This window comes from Pseudophryne corroboree, chromosome 5 (genome assembly GCF_028390025.1).
Source record: "Pseudophryne corroboree isolate aPseCor3 chromosome 5, aPseCor3.hap2, whole genome shotgun sequence".
Lineage (NCBI taxonomy): Eukaryota > Metazoa > Chordata > Amphibia > Anura > Myobatrachidae > Pseudophryne > Pseudophryne corroboree.
The window spans coordinates 673,726,385-673,753,862 of NC_086448.1; the positions used below are offsets into that span (position 1 = coordinate 673,726,385).

General features: G+C 40.0%; 1 protein-coding gene and 1 long non-coding RNA gene across 4 annotated transcripts in view; one reads left to right on the forward strand and one right to left on the reverse strand.

The window, feature by feature from the left end:
- The window catches only part of LYN (LYN proto-oncogene, Src family tyrosine kinase), a 117,136-nt gene that overhangs the window by 69,350 nt on the left and 20,308 nt on the right, over window positions 1–27,478 (forward strand). For 2 of the 3 annotated variants that reach the window (XM_063923741.1, XM_063923743.1), the window contains exons 3-10: window positions 6,214–6,262; window positions 8,087–8,192; window positions 10,973–11,071; window positions 11,155–11,258; window positions 13,036–13,185; window positions 14,409–14,561; window positions 17,619–17,801; window positions 18,252–18,328. In XM_063923741.1, the coding sequence (XP_063779811.1) occupies window positions 6,214–6,262; window positions 8,087–8,192; window positions 10,973–11,071; window positions 11,155–11,258; window positions 13,036–13,185; window positions 14,409–14,561; window positions 17,619–17,801; window positions 18,252–18,328 (921 nt within the window). The remainder of the gene's footprint in view (window positions 1–6,213; window positions 6,263–8,086; window positions 8,193–10,972; window positions 11,072–11,154; window positions 11,259–13,035; window positions 13,186–14,408; window positions 14,562–17,618; window positions 17,802–18,251; window positions 18,329–27,478) is intronic. The other variant, XM_063923742.1, reaches the window with a different exon arrangement.
- LOC134928237 (uncharacterized) overlaps window positions 11,065–27,478 on the reverse strand; it is a 40,601-nt gene continuing 24,187 nt past the window's right edge. The window contains exons 3-5 of the long non-coding RNA XR_010177860.1: window positions 23,302–23,343; window positions 15,712–15,849; window positions 11,065–11,230 (exon numbers count right to left, since the gene is read on the reverse strand). This is a non-coding gene — a long non-coding RNA (uncharacterized LOC134928237). The remainder of the gene's footprint in view (window positions 11,231–15,711; window positions 15,850–23,301; window positions 23,344–27,478) is intronic.

Consider the following 27,478-nt stretch of genomic DNA (forward strand, 5'->3'; position numbering starts at 1 on the left):
ATTTATTTCTCTCAACATTAACAGTGTGCACATCACTGTTTATGCAAATATCTTCTATACATAGAGACAATATCATGTATAGTCTTAATGTATGGATTTCTGCTTCTCAGGTAGACATAGATGTCTGTCTCATGGATTCATCTATTAGATTATCTGGTCTGGGAATAAATGCCAAATGTTCTCCTATGATATTTCCTTCGGCTGTATTCTCTATTAAATGAGGCCGTCCAGTCCAGAAGAATTATTCTTCTCTATAGATATGTTTTAATACTGTGCGTCTAATTGTGTTTATATATATATATATATATATATATATATACAAAACTGGTGAGGTCGGCACTCACTTATGTCGACATCTGCCTGGGTGCCGTCCTAAAGTCCAATGGATATCGAATGTGGTTCTAATAGAGAGGGGTATGCATCCATCCACTCATCATTTATATAGAACAGGAGGCACTCACAGGTCTTTGTAAAAGAGTGTATTCTCAAAAATTCAATAAAGTGATTGGCACATGCTGCCAACGTTTCAGCGCCGCGCAGGGCGCTTTTCTCAAGGCTGTGTGCAAAGCTACAATATATATGCTTAAACGCAACACAATGCAAATGATTGAATAGGGAACTGCAGTGTGTTATAATTTAGATAATTTACTCAATAAGGAGATTGTGGGGTATATGCAATTGCGGTCGAATTCCCGAAAATTTCGAAAAACGGGACTTTTTCGCCCCCCAAAAAAATTCAACAATGCAATACAGTACTTTTCGTCAAAAAAACGGACTTTTCAAATTCGACTTTTTGAAATTCGACATTTCTGCAATGGTACAAATGCGGCTTTTCGACAAAAGTATATTCAATTGAAGAATGTAAATTCGACAACAGTGCTTTTCGTCAGTAAATTCGTCATTTTCAATCCGCCTCACTTTGCTGGCGGAATGTAATAAAAAATGTTAAAAACATGTTTTTTTGTGTTTTTTTATTGCTAATAGCATATCTATTTATATTAGAAGGGATTAGGTACTTGGTTTGTCTATTTAGGAGGCACAAGTATTATTTATATATTTTTAAAAATATTTATTTTTATTTTTAAATGGAATGGGTTAAAAACCCGAAAAAAATTGCGTGGGGTCCCCCCTCCTAAGCATAACCAGCCTCGGGCTCTTTGAGCCGGTCCTGGTTGCAAAAATACGGGGGGAAAAATGACAGGGGATCCCCCGTATTTTAACAACCAGCACCGGGCTCTGCGCCTGGTGCTGGTGCAAAAAATACGGTGGACAAAAAGAGTAGGGGTCCCCCGTATTTTTTGTACCAGCACCGGGCTCCACTAGCTGGACAGATAATGCCACAGCCGGGGGACACTTTTATACCGCTCCCTGCGGCCGTGGCATTAAATACCCAACTAGTCACCCCTGGGCGGGGTACCCTGGAGGAGTGGGGACCCTTTCAATCAAGGGGTCCCCCCCCAGCCACCCAAGGGCCAGGGGTGAAGCCCGAGGCTGTCCCCCCCCCCCCCCATCCAAGGGCTGCGGATGGGGGGCTGATAGCCTTGTTGAAAATGAAAGAATATTGTTTTTTTGCAGAAGAACTACAAGTCCCAGCAAGCCTCCCCGCAAGCTGGTACTTGGAGAACCACAAGTACCAGCATGCGGGGGGAAACGGGCCCGCTGGTACCTGTAGTTCTTCTGCAAAAAAAATACCCAAATAAAAACAGGACACGCACACCGTGAAAATACAACTTTATTTCACACATGCCGACACATACATACTTACCTATGTTGACACGCCGACTGCCACGTCTCCAATGTCGAAGAATCCTCGGTACCTGAAAATAAAATTATACTCACCTAAATCCAGTGTCCTGTGATATTTGTAATCCACGTACTTGGCAAAAAAAACAAAACGCATACCCGATCCACGCGGACTGAAAGGGGCCCATGTTTACACATGGGACCCCTTTCCCCGAATGCTGAGACCCCCTGTGACTCCTGTCACAGAGGGTCCCTTCAGGCAATCAGGGAGCGCCACGTCCTGGCACTCTCCTGATTCCCTATGCGCGTCTGAGCTGGCAGACAGCGCATCGCACAGCACCTCCATTAGTTTCAATGGTGGGAACTTTGCGGTCAGCGGTGGGGTTACCCGCGGTCAGCCGCTGACCGCGGGTGACCTCACCATTGACCGCAAAGTTCCCACCATTGAAGATAATGGAAGGGGCTGTGCGATGCGCGTCTGACAGCTCAGACGCGCATACAGCCAATCAGGAGAGTGCCACGACGTGACGCTCCCTGATTGGCTGAAGGGACCTTCTGTGACAGGAGTCTCTGCATTCGGGGATGGGACCCCTTTCAGTCCGTGTGGATCGGGTATGCGTTTTTTTTTTTTTTGCCAAGTACCTGGATTACAAATATCACAGGACACTGGATTTAGGTGAGTATAATTTTATTTTCAGGTACCCCGGATTCCTCGACATTGGAGACGTGGCAGTCGGCGTGTCAACATAGGTAAGTATGTATGTGTCGGCATGTGTGAAATAAAGTTGTATTTACACGGTGTGCGTGTCCTGTTTTTATTTGGGTATTTTTTTTGCAGAAGGACTACAGGTACCAGCGGGCCCGTTTCCCCCCCGCATGCTGGTACTTGTGGTTCTCCAAGTACCAGCTTGCGGGGGAGGCTTGCTGGGACTTGTAGTTCTTCTGCAAAAAACAATATCTTTCATTTTCAACAAGGCTATCAGCCCCCCATTTGCAGCCCTTGGATGGGGGGGACAGCCTCGGGCTTCACCCCTGGCCCTTGGGTGGCTGGGGGGGGACCCCTTGATTGAAGGGGTCCCCACTCCTCCAGGGTACCCCGGCCAGGGGTGACTAGTTGGGTATTTAATGCCACGGCCGCAGGGAGCGGTAAAAGTGTCCCCCGGCTGTGGCATTATCTGTCCAGCTAGTGGAGCCCGGTGCTGGTACAAAAAATACGGGGGACCTCTACTCTTTTTGTCCCCCGTATTTTTTGCACCAGGACCAGGCGCAGAGCCCGGTGCTGGTTGTTAAAATACGGGGGATCCCCTGTCATTCCCCCCCCCCCCCCCGTATTTTTGCAACCAGGACCGGCTCAAAGAGCCCGAGGCTGGTTATGCTTAGGAGGGGGGACCCCACGCAAATTTTTTCCGGGTTTTTTACCATTTTTTGTACCATCTGAAAAGTCGATTCAAAATCCGTCAATTGGTCCGTTTTTTTCGACAGCGGGACTGTCGAATCCATTTTTTGTTGAATATGTCGAATTCCGGCACCGGCCGGTCGGAATTCGACGGTCGAATTGTGTCGAATTTAAAAACGGGCGAAAAATTGCCGCAATTCGCCCGGAATTGCATATACCCCTATATGTTACATGTAAAAGATATCCCTTGTCATTGAACCTTTATAGTCCCAACACTTATGCATATGTATTGGCAATGTCTTATTAGGGCGCGTTTGATAAGATATATATATAATATGGACCATTTAATAATATATTGTCCTTATATCACACAGCCCAATTTATACCTACTGGTCACAGGTTATGTTTCCGGACCCGCATACAATAATATATATATATATATATATACCAACAAATAGAAAACTACAGCACTCGCCACCCCAGAAGCGGGGTGCAGTATCCGCACTCGCCACTAATAGGGTGGGGTGCATGTAGCCCATGGCCACCTACTCAAAAATATAGAAACAAAAAGTTCAGCACTCACCAAAATGAGCTCACTTATCCTCACAACATCAATGAATAAATGAATAAATGATGGGGGTTTAGTTAGTGAATTGGCCAATGCACGGAAGACTGCATACCGCTCGCCATTTTGTGAGGATAAGTGAGCTCATTTTGGTGAGTGCTGAACTTTTTGTTTCTATATATATATATATATATATATATGGTAGTGATGTATAATTGGGGTATATTTAGTATGTATACAGATGTGGACAGATGATTATATATGTCTTGACGTCACATAATCCAATTTATATTTGTTGGTTATGGATTATATCACAACCTTTATAACCTCAGTGTAATTGCTATTAACTTGACAAGGGTCTGTTTCATGGTGCTTAATATTTATCACACATAAATGATGATTGACAATCAGCCACTATCTTAAACAGTATGCTATTTATAGTATCCTAGTTAGCAATTAATATTATCAGCATAACAGGTGATAATATTGCCGCTATCACGACTTGAATTAGAAAATCATTGGCATTGGAAAAAGTGTGCTGGTCTTATCCGTGCCCCTGGTGGAGTTTAACGAAATGGCTGGATATATGATTGATTGACCCTGCACCTACAAAAAAATATTGGGTGTTGTGCGACATTTTTTGCAAATACATATCTAGGGTGATTCAAAAGTCACAGTACACCCTACCTTTTGTTTCAAAAACTGTGCTGGAAATGGAAAAACTGACTTAGATTCAAGATGGCTGATTTCAAGATGGCGCCTATGTTCGGTACATACCCTAAAAGATAGCCCACTTCGCCCATTTCTTACTGGAGTATTCAGTTTTCCCATTTCCTACACAGGGTGTACTGTGACTTTTGAATCACTGTGTGTGTGTGTGTGTGTGTGTGTGTGTGTGTGTGTGTGTGTGTGTATATATATATATATATATATATATATATATAGTTCCAGAGGAGGTCGCACTCGCACATAAAGATATATGACATCAACTGGGGTGACTCCCAAGAGGTCCAGAGTATTAGTCCGGGCATCAACTTATAGAAAGGCAGTATAAAGGGGCACTCACCAGAGTATTGCACGTAAAAGCATTAATTTTTAATTCATACTTATCAAGGTGATTTCAAACAAGAGTTCTTTCAACGTTTCGATCCCTCAGGATCATCGTCAGGAAAATACAGCGATAGCAGCATGTACAGAGATTTGCATCTGTTCATATACACCAGTGTCTAGTAGTCAATGCCTAATAGGTCTCCTAATATACCCACAGCACATGCAATTAAATCAACCTAATTGATCACAGGCATAAAATAACTGAATACCTGGGAAAGTGTAAAAATGAAGCAAATCTCTGTACATGCTGCTATCGCTGTATTTTCCTGACGATGATCCTGAGGGATCGAAACGTTGAAAGAACTCTTGTTTGAAATCACCTTGATAAGTATGAATTAAAAATTAATGCTTTTACGTGCAATACTCTGGTGAGTGCCCCTTTATACTGCCTTTCTATATATATATATATATATATATATATATATATATAATATTATATTTTTTATTTTTTCCCACTCTGATCATCCGTCCTGGCTTGGTCTTTTTGTACCCGCGCTACTCTCCACTCTTCCCACTCAGACTGTGTGGGGTCTGTGCCTTTCCCACCTGAACAGGAAGTTTATAGTAGCTGTGCAGGGAACCTGGTAGGGCATAGCGCTAGTGTGCATGATTAAAAGGTAGTCTAAATAATAAATTCTTGAAACTCTTCTCAATACTATTTGTCATTTCATTTCAGTTACATTTCGCATACTAATTAGCATGCAAAAGTTTATTTAGCATTTTAAAACAAGACTATAGCATAAATTGGACCCCTCACTTCCGCAGTTATTACATCAGTATGCTCGCTTGTACTTTGACTTATCTATTGATCCCTATTGTCTAATAGTTTATCTTCCTATTTTGTATGAGTTACAGGATAATAGGTATTTTATCTGCACTATATGAGTACCTGTGTTGTACTGTATATTTGATGATATTCTCGGTTACTTTATTTCCTTAGGAAGAATAAGGAAACTGTTGATTTCAATTTGCTTTTTATTGTAACAGACTTTGCTTCAATAAAAACATTAAAAAAAAAAAGAAATTTCCGATTTTAAATGAGGAGCACAGTTTTCTCAAAGGTCTAATATTTCCCCTCGCCAAGTTAGTGAATAAATGGGTTTATTGGTTTCCTGCTGCTGTAATGGTAAAGGATAAGTCATTTTGTTTACAAATCAATAAGCAATAAACAAGTCAAATGGCACATATCTGGTGTAAATTGGATGCCAACTATTATTGGAGATTCTGTCATCAGAGAGTAGATCCTTTTCTAAGATCATGTATGTTCTTCATCTGGCCCTGTTCTTATTGAATGTAGAGGCAAAAATATTTGGGTCCTTTCAGATTGTCTCCATTTGTATTAATCAGAGCTACGTCATTGCACTCCGCACTGTACTCATGATGTATCATTTTCTTGTAGCAACAAAATGCAGGAAGTCTTCTACCTGGACAAAGGATGCTGCCTGCAGGTATGCTCATTTGATGTTGTCTTGAAATACAATATGTATATAAGTGGTTCCCAAACTTTGTGTTGCAGAACCCAGTGGTGCCACAGGGCACTCGCAAGCGTGTCACGGTTTGGTGGTCCAGGCCTAAATCAAGTTATTTATGGTCAAAGTGATAGGTAAAACCAGGGGTGGTGGTGGCCAATCATACAATCTGTGGACAAACAGAAGCACAACCCTGTCCAATACCACATAATAAACTAAGGATGACATGATAGCACAGCTTATAATGAAAGATTTTTTGCTGAATTTCTCAATAAGAAACTTTTGGCCTCGGGTGCCATGAAAAACATTCTGATACTCTAGGGTGCCATGATTCAAGAAAGTTTGGGAACCACTGATCTATATACAGGTAGAAGAAAAAAAATGGAAACACCAATGTAGAGTTACTTTATACCCATTACGTATGGCCAGTTTGCAAAGTCACTCAGCTGGTGCCTGACTTATGGAGTATGCCATTTTGGGTGTCATTACATAATATCCTATAAATTCTCTATCAGGTTCAAATTGACTAAATGAGAAGGCCATGACATATGGATAACATAAGGTCCATGCTTGTCAGGCCATTAGGCGATCATACGTTTTCTGTGGATGAGTATTGTCCTCCTGGAAGATACTCCACTCATCAGGAAAGAAACAGCGCAGGGTATGGATGTTCTCCGTTAAGTACCATTATGTAGTGATTCGCATTGACTTGATACAGATACATACCTGAACACACAACTATTGAAAACCAGCACTCGGGTCTGTAGAGCGTTTTAGTTGGCAACCTACATGCAGTCATTCTTTTGGCAAGTTCATGGTGAATTCTGATTCATCTGCCCATATTTCCTTTCTCGGCTGTTAACTAGGCCATTCCATGTTCCACTGAACCCACAATGATGCATTACCAGGTGGGATGCCATGTAATCTGACTGTAATAAACTGCTCTATTTAGTTATCGTCAAAGCTTTGGGGATCCGGTCTCTAGGTCGACAAGACTTAGGTTGACACTGTCTAGGTCGACCACTATTGGTCAACAGTAAGTAGGTCGACATGGTTTCTAGGTCGATAGGGACTCTAGGTCGACATGTACTAGGTCAACATGACAAAAGGTTGACATGAGTTTTTCACACTTTACTTTTTAATTTTTTGAACTTTTTCATACTTTACGATCCATGTGGACTACAATTGGGAATGGTAACCTTGCCCGAAGCATGGCGAGCGAAGCGAGCCATGCGAGGGGACACGGTGCACTAATTGGGGTTCCCGGTCACTCTACGAAGATAACGACACCAAAAAAATGTGTATGAAACTGGCTGCTTAGGTTGCGAGAAATTTGCTGTATCTTGATCGTCAGCTCACTTGTTTTGCTTGCACTTTGAATTAATGCATGGATGTCACAATCCTGGAGAATGCACTTTTGACCACTGGTGAGCCTTGCTATTTTTTGTTTATTTTTATTTTTTACCAAGGAGTTACATGTTGACATCCCCTTAGACATTGTTGCTTGTGAACTGTTAGCAGTTTGACCCATCTAGGACACAGAAGCTCCTAACAAATGAGCCCCAACAATTGTAGACATGCTAGCCACAACTCTAGGCAACCAAGGAGGTCTGGCGTTTTTTTACTCCACCTTGACCATGTTAAGATGTTATTTTCTTACTTTACACCTGAGCCACACTTCTATGGAAGCCCTTGCTTTCATTATGACTGGTTGCCCTCATTTATGTAGGTGTTTCCATTTTTCTGCTACATGTTTTCGATTTCTACATGTTATAAAACCACCTTGTTTTTACTTGTTACCAGAAGCAGAGGAGAAGGGAAATATTGTAGTAGCATTGTATCCATATCAAGGGATCCACCAAGATGACCTAAGCTTCAAAAAAGGAGAAAAGTTGAAAGTTCTTGAAGAGTAAGTGCTGCCCATGGTTGGTGTGTTTACCAATGGCTTGTATTACTGTCATTTGTTATAAAGAGTATTTACTGTAAGTGAGAATTTAATTATGCCTCACATTATACCAGTGCAGCCCTGTCATTACTCAATGCAAGATTTGACTAAATCACATTTAAAAAAAAAAACAGAGGTTGTCCAAGAGGTGTACATTGTACATAAATATTTTCAAAGTTGTCCTTGAGACCAGGGGCTATTAGATCGGCAATTGTTGTAAGAGTTATGCTGTGTACTCAATTGCTGATGTATCACTTGTATAGCTGAAGAATTATATATTGTCTGTACCGTTGGCTGTTCTGTACACCTGATATACCCGTGAACCACATCGCTCACGGATATATCGCATTAGCCGCGCAACATGGCAGATGCAGATATATCGTTACATCTGCGGGTGTGTAAGGTCATCCAACCGACCAAACATTATATTGGCTGCAGACTTAATTTGTTATGACGTGACAAGTGGGTGGGCAGATTGTGTCTGCTGGCTAGATATATTGGGCTGAAGATTGGTAAGTATGTACTGTATGCTAAAGATAGTTTGTGCATAAACCTTACCAATCATTAGATCAGTTGGCGGGTTGGCCGGATGGCTGATTCGTCGGCCAATGGTGTTCCCAGCATAAGAGCCAAAGAAGAGGACATTAGTTTGTGGAGTTGAGTGCTATTATGTGAGATTTCTGGGTTATTTAATCCCCACCATGAAGTGAGAAGTAGTTTAGGAAAGGATAAGATTTTCCCAGCTCATAAATGATTTGCTAACATGAAGTAGACTACTAAAGCTTTTATTGGCACTTAAGTTTGATGTATTTCAGGAAGGACAAGATTGGTATTTTGCTTTACAATAGACCTGAGACCTATTTATTTTATTTTATTTTTTAATAAAAGGTCGCTGACACAATGCATTTTGTCATGGAACATGAATGTTAAATATTGGAAAAAATAAAACCAGCATAAATGAGTAAAAATCTCAAGTGAATCACTTCTAATTTGTCATTTTAGAATGAATCCTAGTCCAGTGTATAATCTCATTAGATAGCAGTGTTATCTCCTATTACTAAATTATTCTTGTGACTCGTCTTGTTTGGGAATCACTGATAAAATAATAATAATAATAATAATAATAATAATAATATTATTATTATTATTAGTGGTGTTGATGGTAGTAGTAGTAGTAATAGTAGTAGTAGTATCTTTTATTTTTAGGACAGCACATGATTACTGCTGCGCCGTACAGGGAAACTACAAGTAACAGAGAAACTGACAGATCAGTGGTGCTGTAACTATAGGTTGACAAATCTATGAAACAGTATAGTGTAATAAACCGACAAAGTAGGTAGGAAGCAGATAAGGGGGAGTGGTAGGTAACTTGTGTCTTGCTGGGCAAGTGGAGGTGAGTCACAGGGAGAGCAGGCAGTTCAACATTCAATGACTGTAACAGTGAGTCAGAGTCGCTGAAAGGGACTAGGAGACAAGTGACAATGGGGCGATTTATCAAATATTGGAGCGAGATAAAGTACCAACCAATCGTCTTCTAACAATAATTTTTCTAGAACGGTCTGTAAAATTACAGAATTTGATTGGTTAGTAGTTTTCTCGCTCCACTTTATCTCTCTACAAGATTGATAAATCTCCCCTAAGGAACACTAGAAGCAACGATAGTCCTAAGGATAGATATGAGGAAGGATAATTGATTTAGTGCAAAAATGTATTTATTTATTTAAAAAAAAATTTAAGAACTTCCAATACTATGAATAACCATGGATGCCTTTGGCGGTCTGCATCTCACCCTCATTGTTTTTTTGTTTTGTACTGTTTATGTCCTTCATTCCAACGTACAGTATTTGTGTCGTTTTCCCAGTTAAATGCAATTCAGGCTATGCAGAGTAACAAACCTGTGGTGGAACCGTGTGTGGTTCATAGGGCCGACCACACTTAGTATAGAGAGATCCCAGATGCGCTGTCAAAGCTGCCAGTAAGGGATTGGCAGTCCCAATATTGAAACCAAAGTATACACAAAAGAACTGGCGCTAGTTGTATCTCCAATAATATAAACGGATGGCTAAGATTAAAAATTATTTATTAACATTAATGTAAATTAATTTAATGCTCAATTAAAAAACATGATTAAACATGTGTAAGGCTGAGAAGTAAAAATTAATAAGATATAACTGCTCTCCTTCTAATCCACAGTAGGATCCCGGACAAATATATGCAATTGCTCCCAATAGGTACCGAATAGGGACAGCTGGTATTACTCGTGGTTGTAGTGATGTCCAAAAGCACTTAGGTTGTCCAGCAAGCAAGCTGTAAAGGTGCAGTCCACTGGGTGTTCCAAAAAATGCTGAATTGCACTCGGTCCAATAAATAGATCATATGTCCAGGGAGTCTGTTTTTAACAGTTGTCTTAAGACAACTGAACTGCTGCTGTCCTTCTCCACCTGCGCAAAAGGATCCAGATATGGACTTTTAAAAACAGACTCCCTGGACATGTCGATCTAAGTGTGGTCGACCTAGAAACCGGATACCGGTGGAACCACATGGAAATTAATAGCCTGTGTCTGTCACTGACTGCACAGGGAGTGGTAATTTAACTCTGCTTACCCAATGAAATAATTATTGCTGGTGTATTAAGGTATATGGTTATTTATTCACACATTTAAATATTAGTCTGATGTGTTTACTATAGTAATCGATAACATCTCAAGAGAACCAGACATCATTAAAAATACTCTTCTCTGCAGGCACGGAGAATGGTGGAAAGCAAAATCCTTGATCACCAAGAAAGAAGGATTCATTCCAAGCAATTATGTGGCCAAAGTTAACACGCTAGAGACAGAAGAGTAAGTTCCTGTGTTTTATACAGTTGTCTTGTAATACTGAAGGTCTTCAGATATTCATGGTCATTCTACTGTTTATTTCTCAGATGGTTTTTCAAGGACATTACGAGAAAAGATGCAGAACGGCAACTGTTAGCTCCTGGAAATAGTCCTGGTGCCTTCCTGATCAGAGAGAGCGAAACGTTGAAAGGTTGAGTATTTTACCAGCATATCTCTTTTTGCCCCAAAAAATGTCAAATTAACTCCTATATGTGCTCATTTTTAGTAGTCATGCGTTATCAAAAATAGTAAAAGGTAATGTCTTCTACATTGTGTGTACATGGTACTTTCTTCTTTTTGCATTGTAAATTAAGCTTTTACATATAACTTGTACACATGCACGTTGTGTCATCTTGTTGGAACAGGTCTTGCTTTTGAAGAAGCACACATTCTATTTTGCCTAGAATAAGGGGAAAGCTGCATTGCCAACATTTTTAGTGTATACAATTGGCACGTGCATGACTACTCTGACCTATGGGACCCAGCATGTAGATAGATAGGTGCCCAAATTGGTTAAATATATTGATTGCTTAATAATAATTAGCATGAATTCAAAATTAGCATGAAATCATGGAATTAAGCGTAATAGTGTGCATAAGCTAATAGTTAAGATATATGAGAATACAACAGAAGACCACCCATTGCACAGATATGCGGGAGGAGGGTGTGGATGGAGGAGAGAAGAAGACAGGAGGTAATATCGTAGGCTATATGCCCGGGTCACTTCTGACTTACACTATTGCACGCTAGTATGGCGAGAAGATTAGAGCACAGACAGTCCAACCAAATTCTCTAAATGCCCAATATTGATCTTATTGATTTTGACTGATTTATTGAGAGGTTCTTTGTTAGGTTGTACTTATTGCAGTATAAGAAAAATCGCTCAATATTTTTGGCGATTTTGCATTGTGTGTAGCAAGTTTAACAGAAGAATATTTAAATCATTTCTGGACTGTGGTTTTTAAAATTGTTTGTGCAGTCCCAAATATCTCTCATATAGTTCCTTCTTTATATTTTTTATATTATTTTTGTATCACTATTATCAGGTATAGATTAACCTCACACTATATTAACTGGTAAGCCTGATTCAAAAAGAGTTGCAAAGTATGCAAGACTTATTGAAGGTGTTTTACTTTATGGACGTATACAAAGTTTATGTACTGCAGGGGAGATACATCATACCTTCGAGAGCGATAAAGTGGGGAAGATGCCCATAATCAATCAGCTTTCAGCTATTACTAGCTGTTCTACCCATTCTTTCTAGTTTCTGATTTTCATGCTTGTTAATATAAATGAGTTTTATAAATGTGGTAAATCTATAAAGCTGTAATTTTGAGACATTTTAATGTAAGTAAATATTAATCCACGGTTCTTGGCGTTACCCGAGGAGCACCCATAGCAGATACGGTACAAAGTGACAGGACCATTTTTGTAGTTTATTAAATTCTATACACTGGAGGTGCAATCCAAATTTTGATCCGATTGTTCGTTTGGGCATTATCGTTCACGCAACGCAAGCTACTCATCGGTAATGACGTCATTATGTCAACCCCCTTTTCATCCCCTTAGGGGAGGTTTTTTAAAATTCTAATCATGTCCTTTTCCTATTCCCACCTGAAGAATAGCTATGTTTTATTTCAGCTTCCTAACATATCGGGAAGTAAGAGAATTACTGATGAGTCAGTGAGTGAGTGAGGGCGGGCTTTCACATTTATATGTATAGATTTATCTAGCATAGTCTATAAAATTACTGATTAGAAGATGAATAGCATCTTTTTCAAAGGTTTGATACATCTCCCTTTAATTTGGAGATGTCTTTTGTAAATGGGGTCTTAAGTGCTGTATTGTATATCACACTGGGTCTATAAATTACACCTGTTCTAGTAAATGACTTCTAACCTCTCATTCTCTTATCTTCGCTTTATTAGGTAGCTACTCGTTGTCAATAAGGGATTTTGACCCCAAGACCGGGGACGTCATTAAGCACTACAAAATCAGGACTCTCGATAATGGCGGTTTTTACATATCTCCCAGAATCACTTTCCCGTGTATCAGTGACATGATACACCATTACCAGAGTGAGTTTTTCTAGTTCTGATTTTATATGAATGAACTTTTGTTCTTTATGAGCTGGTGATCTTGATCCCTGGGTATATATCAGTCGTAAAAAAAACGTTTATGGTGTTTGTTAAGTTTCCTTATGAAAAAACATTGTTATGGAACCTCATGTTTGCGTTGCTGGGGCTCTTTGTACACAGTAATGGCAGCTGTGTTATATTACTACTACTAGTGGCAAGTTGAAATAAATATAGTATTATAAATATTCATCTCTGCTACATTATTGCTCATAACTTATTGTAGGGTTTTTGTTAAATGTTTTTTTTTTTTATTAATTCATCCATCCAGGTGAATTAACTATCCGTGATTGAGTTTTATATGAGCAGTAAAAAAATAAAAGGTGGTTGCAAGAGGTGTGCGGGTGGACTTACATTTAAAAAATATAACACTCAGCGCATTCAGTGTGCAGGCTGCAAAATGACTATATGCAGTGGCGGCTGCCGCATGATGGGCTGCACACATTGCATGGAGGAGCCTATCAACACATATAAAAAACATACATGTAATATTGTATGTAATATATGTGCTGGCTTGTCTTACCCAGGGATCTGTAGCCACCTCTGTGTTTCACTGACCTGCTGGCCGCCGAAGCATGGGACATATCCCTCTTCTTGTCTATCATCTTCTATATGCCCGCCTCCTGACTTCTGTGATCCAATGGGAGTCGGTGGCGGACTTATAGAAGATGATAGACAATTGGCTATTGCTGACATCATCCAAATGCTCTTAAACAGAGCAATCAGTGCTGGCAAAACTATATAAAATTAGTTTTTCTCATGTGGACCACTATCTGCACTGCTGTTTCCAGGTTGTGCTGAATCATAATAATTATAATTACATTTTTTAACTATGAATATTTTTTTGTTTGTGAAAAAGTATTATATTTAAATAAATATGTTGTATCAGCTCATCATGGCTGATGGGATTGTAAAGCATAAACTAATGACTTTACACTAACATGATTATGTATCTGGCTCACTGCCTTGAATTCATTTATTTAGTAAATGTATACATAAATATGGTGTGATTGTTTTGATAGTCCATTACAGTACACCCTTTAATTAGTTGTAAAGTTTTCATTAGGCTGGTGTCCTAAGCAGCTATCTTCCTGTAATGTAGCCAATTACAGTCTAGTTTGTAGTCACTCAAGTGTTCTTCTTACTTGGTATTTTTTTCTTTTTAGAACAAGCGGACGGACTATGTAGGAAACTTGATAAGCCATGCTATAGTCCAAAACCACAAAAACCCTGGGACAAGGATGCTTGGGAAATTCCAAGGGAGTCTATCAAACTAGTGAAGAAACTTGGAGCTGGCCAGTTTGGAGAAGTCTGGATGGGTGAGTATTAGGGACTTACTGTTCTCTACCTAAATCTGTTTTTAGCCCATTTGGCAACACACAGTCAGGTCCAGGTGCTTATCTGCAGCACCTGGTGGCTGGCTTTGGGTACACAGTGAGGTGAGCACAGAATAACTTCATCACAGTACACCTAATTGTTGAAGTTGGCATAATGAGGCCATTGGTTTACTAGGTTTATAAGCATTCCTGTATATCTGGTTAGTCATGATGACATGTTGGTTAGAGTTGTCAGTTGTGTTGGTACTTTGCGGACCGCTCTTTCACACTTGTAGTTCTGGAGTTGATTTAGTTTTGCACGATGCAGTGTGGTTCCTAAATCACATATTTTAATATGCACTGAACGTATGATTTAATGGCAAATTCGGGGCAATTTAGAGTGCTGTTCTTGACATTCCAAAGCCATCACAGCATCACATCATGGGCAGTGCTTGAAATTTTCCCCTAATTAAATTGACTCCCGTGTATGTTTTTGTTAAAAGTGGCACTATATGCATGCAACAAGCAGTGGTAAGTAAAATAACATAGCAATAATTGCTACCTCTAGTGACTTTGGTATAACAGCGCTACACACCTGTAAACTGGACCCTCACCTAATTTTCTGGTTAGGCAAAAAATTGGAAATGTTAAAAATCCCATCAAAGTCCAGCCTACCTCAACATTAGGATTCTCTCATTAAACTGTTCAGTTTTTGCCTCAAATACTGCTCAATGTAACTTCATTTATGTCCTGTTTAAATCATGGGAATGAAGGCGCCAACGGGGGCAAGTGCAGGATGTTGCAATAGGAAATTTCACCTTTGCCTTTCACCATTGCAATATAAAGCTTTCTTATGTTTTATATATACATACTTTTCAAACAGTACATCCAAATGTACGGTAAGTAACCAATATTATATATACTCCCTCGTCTGAAAAGACCGGCAAATCACAGAGAGGAGCCGTAGCTGCACTCTGCTAGAAGTACTGGAAAATGGGAAATGTGCCTCATTATAAAAATAGTGATGAGATATTAGAGAAGGTCCTCCCCACCTCTTTATATCTTTGAAGAAATATGTTCTCATAAATGAAATCTTACTTGTGCAAGACTACGAGCACAAGTACAGTTAATTTGTGCTGCAGGTAATACTTACTCCGTACTGCGCCATGGTAGCAACCTCCATCTTGGTCTACATGTACATTGCCTTTTCCATAAAACTGGGGGGAACGTTCCCAGGCCCGGCTTCCTGTGTACTTGGGCAAGTCAGTGACTTCAAGGAATATTGTTGACCCTAGAAATACATAAAAATAGACTATTTGTAGGCAAGGTAATAAAGGAATGCTGCAGGGATATGGCTTGTGTCTCCTTGGTCATATTTTTTCCACAGAAAAGATGATAAGTTATGATACTTTAGACACACAGGTTTAATTAGTCTCACACGACAAGTCCTTGCGAGTGAGAGCGGCTATACTTATGTTACTCTTACGGTAGCTCTGTTCTCACTGCTTTTGTATGCAGCTCTATAGGGCTGCATAGAAAGTCTTCGAGTCTGGGGTGAGGTGGGTCCGTGAGGGGTGTGAGATGTTGGGCCATTGCAGCAGCAACTCGTCCCCCATCACGGATATTTAAATTGACCCCACACACTGCTCTCCTGGAAACAGGATGACTGCAAGGTTCCCAGGCGTATTGTCATCACTCATAATGATCTCCACATACATACATTTTTGTCCGGTTTGGTCAATTTCAGCAAATAAGCTAGAGAAATCACCATGTGCGGTGTTGGACTGTACTCTCAGTAGTGGTAGATCTAACCACTTAATACAGTCTTTAAATAATAAATGTCTCAGAATACCTGCATCAAAATGTTTCTTCTGCCATTAAACACTATGCATATATAATCCATATGAGCACACATACTGTAGAAGAAACCTGCATGTACATTTAATGTGAACAGTAACTCTGAGCACAATGAACTTTCATATAAAGTAAACAGACAGGTTTTCTCCAATAATCTTCCAGTATAGCATTATTGTATTTCTTTCTAAGACGTCAGCCGGTGCTCCTCAAACCTCATAGTGTCTTATGAAGTATGTCCAGTAATTACTTCCTGTAAGAGCTTATCACAAGCCCGACTATACCTTTGTTTGACATATTACCTGACATCAAAGCCATCTAACAAATAAAATGTTAGTTTGGGGTTTTTTTTCTGAGTATGTGTTAGTTTTTGAGCAATATAATCTGGTTTACAGTATCTTGAAGTTCTTTGGAGGCTGCCAGGCGATAAATACAGTAATATTTTCTGATTAGCTAAACTTGTCTTTTTATCAGCCATTGTACTTTAATGGACTGATTCATGTTTTTATGAATTGTACGCACTAAATGAACTTGACAAGCCATTGTCTGAATCAGTCTTAGAGATCGCAATATAAAATAGCTAAATAATAATAAATAACACAACTTAAAGTAAAACATGAAAACTGATTAAACACTAACTAAAAGAGCTTAATTTACATAGGAGAAAACAAAGTTGACTGAGGGTTTAGTTGTGAGTGTATACTCCAACAGTAGCTAAAACATTACATTGGAATGTAAAAAACTCAGTAAGTTCTAAACATTTACAGCACAGGAAATGACACGGGCAGTTTTTGCAATAGTGTGAAGCACAAATTTCAAGATGTTTCCTCTTGTTGACGTTATGGAGCTTGACATTCAGTATGAGAGATTCCTCTGTCTATTAATGTGCAAACTGGGAATAATGACGCTTACATGTAGATCTGCCTCTCACACGTCAGCTGTCTAGAATTATCTTTTAGTGGGATGATCATAGCCATTATGTTGCCCTGGTAACACACATTCATAGGGTTACAGCGTAGTGCCCAAAAAAGTCGCCTTATATTTAAGGTGGCTATATAGATTTTTTTTTTTTTTTTGGGTGGGAAGGGGGGGGGGGGGGGGTACATTTTTTAAACCTCTCATTAAAATGATTTGCTTTCAAAAAATATTATGTTTAATGTCTTTTGATAAATTTATGACAAGTCCTTCATTGAATTTCTATTTTAGGTTTCTATAATAATAATACAAAGATAGCGGTGAAAACGCTGAAGCCAGGATCCATGTCTGTGGAAGCTTTCATGGAGGAAGCAAACCTGATGAAGACCCTCCAGCATGACAAACTAGTTAGACTTTACGCTGTGGTTACCAAGGAGGATCCAATTTACATTATTACTGAATATATGGCCAAGGGTAAGTCTACAATACAGACATGCATGTTCTTCCATAAGAATAGGGCTGCGTTTGTCGCCCAAGTACCCTGAATCAAAATATTTTTGGTTCTCATTGACATACCCAGAGCCTACATGAGAAGCATGGGGCCCTGATAAGAAGAGGGCATGGTCATGGTGTAAAGAGGTAGATGGGCATGGCTTTGACACATTGGGAATTTCTACTCCAGTCCATAGATGAAGCTGAAGGGGACAATGTTGGGGTCAAGGTTACACCTCTTTGGCAGGCCCAATACGTTACTCCTCTTTGGCAGGCCCAATACTTTGTACATCACACTATTTCCTCTCAGCACCCATGGACATGCCCTAAAGGATGTCTAATGTGAGAAACAAAGCTCATTACATGCATTTTACTCAAAATATTAATTGTTTTAAATTGTTGTCTTAAGTATCTGTATTTATTTGCTGGTAGGAAGTCTTCTAGATTTTATGAAGAGTGATGAAGGTCCTAAAGTGCTTCTTCCAAAGTTGATTGACTTCTCTGCTCAGGTAAAACCTTTTAGTTCCACGTAGTGTAAGCATTTCAATATTTTGTTGTTAAGTTTGGTGGGAATTGGGTTCTGATCGTAAGCGGATGTTTGTGTTTTGGCACCAAAAAAGGTTGTATAATGTACAGTTTAATACAAAGAGACAAGCTGTGTACACAGTTATACAGATGCCAAATGACCACACTAAAATTAATTTGTAAAATTAGTGACATTAGAGGAGAAGGTTTATGAAATCACCAATTAAAGTTACTGTAAAACTGAATTTTTTTTTTTACTCTTCCTGTGTAAACTTAGAGTTGCCAGTGTTTACCTTCTCTTCCACATACTAATTTTATCTCCACACAAAGCTCTCATATTAATCTTATTTAGAGGGGGCAAATCTCTCACCATATTATAAGTCTACAAGTTACTAGCCCAACATAATGATGGAACAACATAACAGTAATGTCAGTGTCGGTGGCTGTGCGTTTGCGAACGGAGGAACACTTGAATAGCTCCATCAGGCGTCATCCAGTGGCCGCCAGCGCGCAAACACTTGAATTCCCCCATAGAAGTGAGGAGCAGCATTAGCCTTTTATTATGTAGGATTTGTACCACTTGCAGCACAGTTCCAGTTTGAATACCCGCTCAAATGGACAGGTTTATGGGAAAGTGTGTGGTATTTTGTAGGGTACAATTTGTGAAATTTGGCTTTCACAGATAAGAAGCTAGGCATATTTTTCCCAATTTCATCAGGGTTAAATTTTGGAGTCTTGCAGTACAATGGCTCAGAGATCTTACCTAGTAGCAACATATGTGGATGACATAATTAGAGCCAGGGTATGACTTCAATAGTGTTACAGATGTGAGACGTGAGCGAGTCATGAGTGAAATGCCAGGTTCCATGCCACTCTGCTAACATCGGGTGTCTTTTTGTGTGACGAAAATGCGTCTTAGTCACAACACAATGCAACTAGGATGCACAAGGAGACTGTGCTGATTAATTTCATATGACACTTGTATATTGTGTGTGTGTATGGGGGGTTCTGCGGGGCTGTCCGATCAGCAGTGATCAGCAGCACGGCATGCACAGAGGAGAGGGAACCAGGAAGCAGAGGGACAGTGAGGTCCTGCTGATAGCAGCAACTGCTGGAAAATTCTCTTCCAGCAACCGCACAGTGACCTTTCTGACTGATCACCTCAGATGCGACCATGTCAGAGAAAGCCCAGCTTGGTGTGGTCGCATCAACCATGCCAGTTAATTTGTTAAAGCTGCAACTATTTTAAAGACAAAAACTAATTTGGTTTTGCCTAATAAAAATCTTGCCTCTGAATCGAGAAAAAATGTTGTCACTTCAGTAGCATACAGGCTATTTAGCACTCTATGAGGATGGGGCCACATTTAGTGCAATAGTTGGGCAATTTCGTCAGAAATTACAAAATGGGTGTCCAAAGCTACTATATATAATTATTGAAGTTACATGGGAATCCAGACCATATCTTAGTCGACTTGTTGTAGCATATTACACACAAGGACGAGGGCCAGATTAATGACCACATGGATTTGGGGCAGGAAATGTTCAATCGCAAATACTGAGAATGGGAGGAGGTGTGACCAGTGCTGTGTGGGTGTGGCCAGAGTCACGTGGGTGTGTGCAGCCCTGCCCTATCCACCCCACTGTCTCCCTAAATACATAAAAATAGAGAAATTGCATCATTTTGATAAAAATAAATAAAAAATTAATACTTAGAATAATGTTACTTATATAGCACTTTTCTCCTAATAGGACATTTTCTCCTAATAGGACATTTGCCTGTACAGCACAAAATACAAAAGAAGCTTAACAGTTCGTGAAATGCTTGAGTATTATTTATTTATTTATTAATTAACAGTTTCTTATATAGCGCAGCAAATTCCGTTGCGCTTTACAATTGGAGTATTAGTGAAATGCTTGAGTAAATAGGCAAGTGTTGCGTCTGTTTTGGAAGAATTCTAGAGTGGGGGCTTCTCGAACTGTGCGGGGAAGAGAGCAGAACAGAACTTGTATTGGAAAAAAGCTGCGGCTGCTACATTGTAGCACTTCTTATACATATTCAGGAACTCAGTCGCACACAAATATCATCAAGTGTCATATATCAAATTAATCGGCACAATCACCTCATGCATCATAGTCGCATTGTGTTGCAACTAAGACACATATTTGGCAAAAAAGACGAATGACGCTAGAAGATTCTCACGAGACCTTGTGCGCCAAGAGGGTCTGTTTGGCGTGACTACATCAAAGTAGTATGTGGACACATCTGTAAGCCCAAAAAAGAAAAAGCCTCCATTTAAGAATGAGTCATAACTCCTATAGCACTAAAGGGGTTATGGCATCTGTGCAGCATTCAAAAAACAGCAGTATCTCAGTTTATGACTATACCGCCTTCACCATCTGTAGATAGCGTAAGCGCTAGGGTCCCCGTTGCCCCCATTGGTAACTTAGTAAACACCTTTCCGGCTTCAATGAAGCCTTCTGGGATTTGCTGAGTCTCCGCCAGATTGAAGGACAATGCACATGTGCTTTACTCAACAACATGTCGCTAGCAGCAGAAGGCTGTCGGCATCACACCAGAGGACACTGTGCAGGAGGAAGACAGCGATTGACCATGCCGAAAGGTTAGTTATAGTAAATGCTGGCTACTTATTTATTAGTATCACTGGGATTTTAAATGAAATATTCTGCCGGAAATTAGTATTGTTGTTAAATAGAGCCCTAGAGGCGAACGAAAAAAAACACCCTAAGGGCCAAATGTAATATAGTGAGAGTTTCAAAAAGTGGGAGATTTGGTATGGTTTTGCAGTTTTTTTTAAAGTGGCAATCATTTACACAGCAAGATTAACCTGGTTTTGCAGTGTAAATGATTTGCTACTTTAAAAAAAACTGAAAAACCTTATCAAATCTCTCACTTTCTGAAACTCTCACATAACAGACGAATATATGCGTAAAATATAGATATCCTTTTGATATATATCTGTAAAGCGCCTTCAGTCCTGTTGGAGAAAGAGCGTAATATAAATAAAATTATTATTGTTATTATAATAGGCAAAATTAAGAAGAGAATATCTGTAATGTTACAGTACCTCTAACAGCTATTATGTAAAAAAAAAAACGAATTTGCTTGACTTCCAGATATATTACCCATTGTTTGCAGTAAATGTAACTGTTTACAGTAAAAACAACACATACTGTATAGTCCAGTCCCATCTCTGAGAATATAAACGTGAGCTTTAGTCTTTTGCCTGTGAGCCATCATTAGGCGTATGCCTAGGTTACAACTGTAAAACCCTGTTTGTGTTCTACAGAACAAAACTGATTGACTGTGCTGTGTAAGCCCTTATGAAGAGGCAGCCACAGATGCTTGGACAATGGGTTCTCTGTCCTGTTACTGTTGGCAAACCAGGAAGTAGCTATAGGCATGCAAATTTACACATGCAACTGCTAGGAGAAATGTAGCACTTGCTGATCATGGGGAAAGGTTTCACACTGTAGCTACAGTTTCTCGGGAAATAAAGAGGAAAATGGACGTTGCCCTTTTTTATGGCAATGTTCATCTGGGTAATGTGGTCATCATAGATTGCTTTATATTTCCAGTGCCAATTTGGCATGAGGTAAACTTAATGACACTCTCTTCTCCAACCCATTATCTACCTATTGCATTATTCCTCTACTGTGATGTATATTAGGACGGGCAATTAGAAGTAATATCATTATAGCATCCAATTCTGAGTGATGCATACAGTATATACAGTATAACTATGTAGCATCCAACAAATAAATACACCTATATATTGTTGCACTGAGAAGAGCATTCAGTTCAGAATCCTACTACAAGTATATTGCAAAGTGCTTATTTACTACATGCATGGAATATAAATGTAATACACATTCAGCTGATTCAGGGACCTCTGTGTCACATTGAGCAAAATAAAAAAGGTGTATGTGGACACATCTGTACATCACATATACAATGACATGCAGTAAATAAATAAATACTTAAAATAATGATATTTATGTAGCACTTTTCACCTAAAAGGACTTTGAGTGCTTTACATTTGCCTTTACAGCACAAAATACAAAACAAGCTTTAAAGGGGGTACACACGTAGCGATGTATGCTAAAATTCTAAGCAATCTGACTCCGTGTGTATGCCTCATAGCGATAGCTATCGCCGGTTCTAGATTGGCCTGCATGCAGTCACAATCTAGTTAGATCGCGCCCTTCACCGCTGGGTGAAGGGCGCGCCCCCATCCCCCCCCCCCGCCCACTCAGTACACATCGCGCTGTGTGCTGAGCAGGGGCAGAGATGTGTGCTGAGCACTCTGTGCTAAATCGCTCAGCACACATCGGTACTTGTGTACCCCCCTTTACAGTAGATATTAGTAAATTGTGTGAGTAAATAGGTAAGTCTTGAATCAGTTTTTGAAGGATTCTAGAGTGGGGGCTACTGAAACTGCGGGGAAGAGAGTTCCATAGCATCAGAGCCACAAAATTGATAGCCGGACCCCCAGATGAATTCAGGAAGAATCTAGGTATGGCTAATAGTCCTTCATCTATAGATCACAGTATTCGAGTGGGACAGTAATGAATCAGAAGCTGCTTCAAGTATTTTGGGCCCTGGTCATGTAGGGCTTTGAAAGGGAGTAAGCCAATCTTGAAAACGATTCACCATCTTACAGGCAGCCAGTGAAGGGAGCAGTGAATGGGTAGTATGTGGCTGGAACGGAGATGGCTGGTTGATAGCCTGGCAACTGCATACTTGTGATTTATGGCCAGCTAGGCAGCTGGTCATCATCTGTCATGATGATTGGCTTGTTTTTCTGTGAAGGCCTGTAGCTGTTGCTCCATCCGTCCCATTGTTAATATTAATTCTGACTGATTTATCAGAACTGGTACCAGACATATGCTGTGCGGTGTTTCTAAGGATATGTCAAGTAAAAGTTAGAACTCTTACCTAGTATTTTCCCTTGTCGGAACTGTGGAAGCTATGTAGCGCCTAAAAAATAAAAGGTAATAGCATTAATAATAATGTGTATTTTATTGGAAAGGATGAGTCACAATAATGCTTAAATTTAAATAGAATTGCTATGTGTTATGGTGTTTGATAGTAGCTCTAATTAGTCATACGGTCGGACTCCACACAGGAATCATAGAGGTGAGCAGAATTTATTAAAGCTTTAGAATCTGGAGTTTCTCATAGGTAATGCTATCAATCTTAAATAAAAACTAGACACATTTGTACGGTTTTTAGCAATATTTCCTCTTTAGTGTGCTATACACTGTGAGATGGGGCTCTGGTGTGTTTATTGCTATTTCTAATACCATAACAAGAAAAAGGAACTGAGACGATGGAAAGAATATTGACAGCAAATTGCAACAGAACTTAGAGAGAGGAAGTGACAAATATACTGTAGCTTAAACAGCAAAGGCTACAGTAAATGCAATGTAGTCCTGTATCGAACAGATGTGTTTGATGCTCACTGACCACAGGGTATTTTGTTGTGAACGTAAATATAGATTATTACAACTGTGACGTCATGACTGTGTTTAGAATATTTATATTGTGTTAGGTAGCTTTAAATATTTGGTAGTTCGCTGGTACACAATGTAAACTGGGCTTCTTGTGATCCGTTTGGATGGTTGGTTGTTAGATGTATCCCATTTGGTCAGTCAGGTAGATGGCAGAATTGGACATAGACTATTCATTCACCCTGCTGCTGAGTGAGGTTATAGGCAGAGTAAGATAGCATTTATTTCTAGTTGTGGGCTATGAGCCAAGTACGTTACTTAACGTCACAGAACATTTGTGATGGCAAGAACACATTAAATGAATATATATTACATGAGTGCATGCCCCAGCTCGGTGGCAAGATTCCTATGAGTTACCAGTATGGTACATATATTTAGGTGTAATTGCACATTTCTTTTACCTCCTTACCCATTGCAGATGGCTGTGGCTCAGGTTTCTGTATGTCTGCATTTTGCTGGTAGAATAAAACACATGTGGCATGGCTAAAAAGCGTACTACAAACAATATCAGTGTTCATGAAAAAGCTAAATAAAAGTCATGCATTATAAAGAGGTAAAGCAAATATTCATACATGCCAATATTTGCAATGTCAAAAGCAGCACAAAGTAGGCCAATCACTGATCTTGCAGGCAGTACCGTGATTAGCTTGCAGCCTCACAGCACTCAGGACTTGGATTCAATACCCAACAAGTGTGGGGTTTGTATGCACTCCCTGTGTTTGTGTGGGTTCCCTCTGAGTGCTCTGGCTTCATGGTTATCAGTAATACCACTCTACTAAGCAGCTGCATATTCAATTCTATCAGTAATTTAGCTTAATACAGACCAAAAGGCAATTGCTATTTAATGAAAGTCTAATTGATACTATTAAAACTAGTTTACATAACCTTTAATCAAATATAGGTTACCAATATAACTGGCAACTGTGAGATATATACCACAGTTATTTGACTGAACATGTTTAGATATAATAATTCTATCAGGGTACACTAATTAACAGGTGGCATATAGTGCATATATATACTGAAGTATAATATTAGTGGTACAGGTTGAGTATCCCATATCCAAATACGGACTTTTTTGAGCGAGAGTGAGATAGTGAAACTTTTGTTTTCTGATGGCTCAATGTACACAAACTTTGTTTAATACACACAGTTATTAAAAATATTGTATTAAATGACCTTCAGACTGTGTATATAAGGTGTATATGAAACATAAATGAATTGTGTGAATGTAGACACACTTTGTTTAATGCACAAAGTTATAAAAAATATTGGCTAAAATTACCTTCAGGCTGTGTGTATAAGGTGTATATGAAACATAAATGTATTCTGTGCTTAGATTTAGGTCCCATTGCCATGACATCTCATTATGGTATGCAATTATTCCAAAATACGGAAAAATCCGATATCCAAAATACCTCTGGTCCCAAGCATTTTGGATAAGGGATACTCAATCTGTATTAATATGTCTCCAGATACCACACGTCATTAATGCTCCAATGTGTAGAGAGTCTGACCAAATTGTAATATAATTTCAGTAGAGTAAGGCAGGTCACCACTATTATATACATTGCATATTCATACGCAGCTGTATAACATAAAGGTAGGCATCACCCACGATAGAACTGTGGGGCATTAAGTGTATTTTATTACAGTCTGTGTTCTATTAGACACAGTATGACTTAAATTGGGATTTATATTAACCCAGATATTGCAGTCATAATACTTCATAACTGTCATTGCACTTGATCTGCCAGCCAATGAAATAATAAATAATAAACAATACGGCAGCAACTACAACACAGAATTGACACTAATACCCCTTTCGCACAGAAAGGCAAATTCCCGGGTGAAGCAGTTCTACCCGGTAATTGGTCGGAAAACACGGGTCATTTTTCTATGTGAAAGGGTCTACTCGGGTTGAAATTCCCGGGACTATAACCCAGGAATTTCGAACTGGGTTGACCCTTTCACATAGACAAAATACCCGTGTTGATCTGCAAATTACCGAGTAGAAATTCTTGACCCGGTAATTTGCCTGTCTGTGTGAAAGGGGGGTCAGGCAGGGACCGGCAAAACTACCCAACACTGAAATGCCAGGTAAAAGCCAGTGATATAATACCGTTTGAATAGTGCGGCATCTCCCATGCATTATTTAACTGCACAATAGGAAACATGTCTATCTAGAGACATTACTGTCAATAGATCATATTTGTCAGGCTCCGGAGCCTTACCTCCAGCGGGTGCTCCCGCGGGTTACCATCCCACTGGTTGGTGCGGCTGCGGCGGCAGGGAGCTGCTGGTGGCGGGTCCTCCTGGACGGATGTGCGGCTGCCAAGGGCCGGGGGCCGAGGGTCTGGAGAGCCGGGCGCTGCGGCGGGGATCGCTGCGGTAAGGTCTTCTGATGGTGACACAGTATAGTGTGTCAGAGACAGAAGCTGGCTAAAGCTGTGTGCTAACAGCTAAGTATGTCTCCCGTGCTGGGGGCAGCCATGTTGGAGACCAGAGTATTACCAATGAAGTTCCCAATCTGTGTCCAGCCAATCCTGCGTGTTCTCCCCTTACAAAAGGGGGATGGCTCAGAGGGAGAGTGCCAGTGCTTCATGTTACCTCCTTGTGAAAGGTTCTCCAGCTCTGTGCTCCCAGGTTACTTCTGGTTCCCTGGTCCTGGTTGCTCTCATCCATCGGTTACCTAAACGCTGCTGCAGTCCTGCTGTCTAAGTCCGTTGCCACTCGTGGAAGCGCTCATGGGGTCCCAGGTCGTAGAGGAGCTCCGGGTGCTAACGGCGGTTTACCGCAGACATTTTCATTTCTTCAAAGTCCAAGTTCTTCAGCCTCGTCTTTCAATCACAAACCACAGTCTTCATTTCTTCAAAGTCCAAGTTCTTCAGCCCCGTCTTTCAATCACAAACCACATCTTCATTTCTTCAAAGTCCAAGTACTTCAGCCTCGTCTTTTAATCATAAAACACAGTATTCAGTTCTTCTTTACCGGAGTTCTTCAGCTTCACTCTTCAAGTCATTTAACCATAGACTCTAATTCTTCCAGTTTCTTCAATTTCTCCAATATTCATGTACAGTCTGATTATTCATTAAAACTACAGTTATCTTCCTAAGAAGTCCTCCTTTTCTTTACGGCCTCCGGCCAACGGTAACACTTAGTTTGGCTTCCACCCCATGAGGAGGAATTACATTCAGCCACCTCGTTTACTCTCCTCACAGGTAGCTGTCCCTTCAGCCAAAACTGAAGGGACAGCTACCTGTATATAATATCAATACCATCTTTCATACAATTGTTTTATGCCCAAAAACACTGCCGTTATATAAATAGAGGTGTGCCAACCAGCAGCTAGAGTATCCATATAAATAATTGTTTGTGTTTCTCATTCCCAGAGCCGGCCCTAACCAATATGATGCCCTAGGCAAGATTTTGGCTGGTGCCCCCTAGCACCACCGCTAGTTCCGCCTCTGACCCTGCACCCCTTTCCCAGCACCATCACCCCCCACCCATAGCAGTCCTTTTTTTTGTTTTCCTACCCCCTGTAATTTAAATAAGAACAGTGTGCACATTCGGCGCACAGCCCAAAAAGGGGTGTGTTTTTG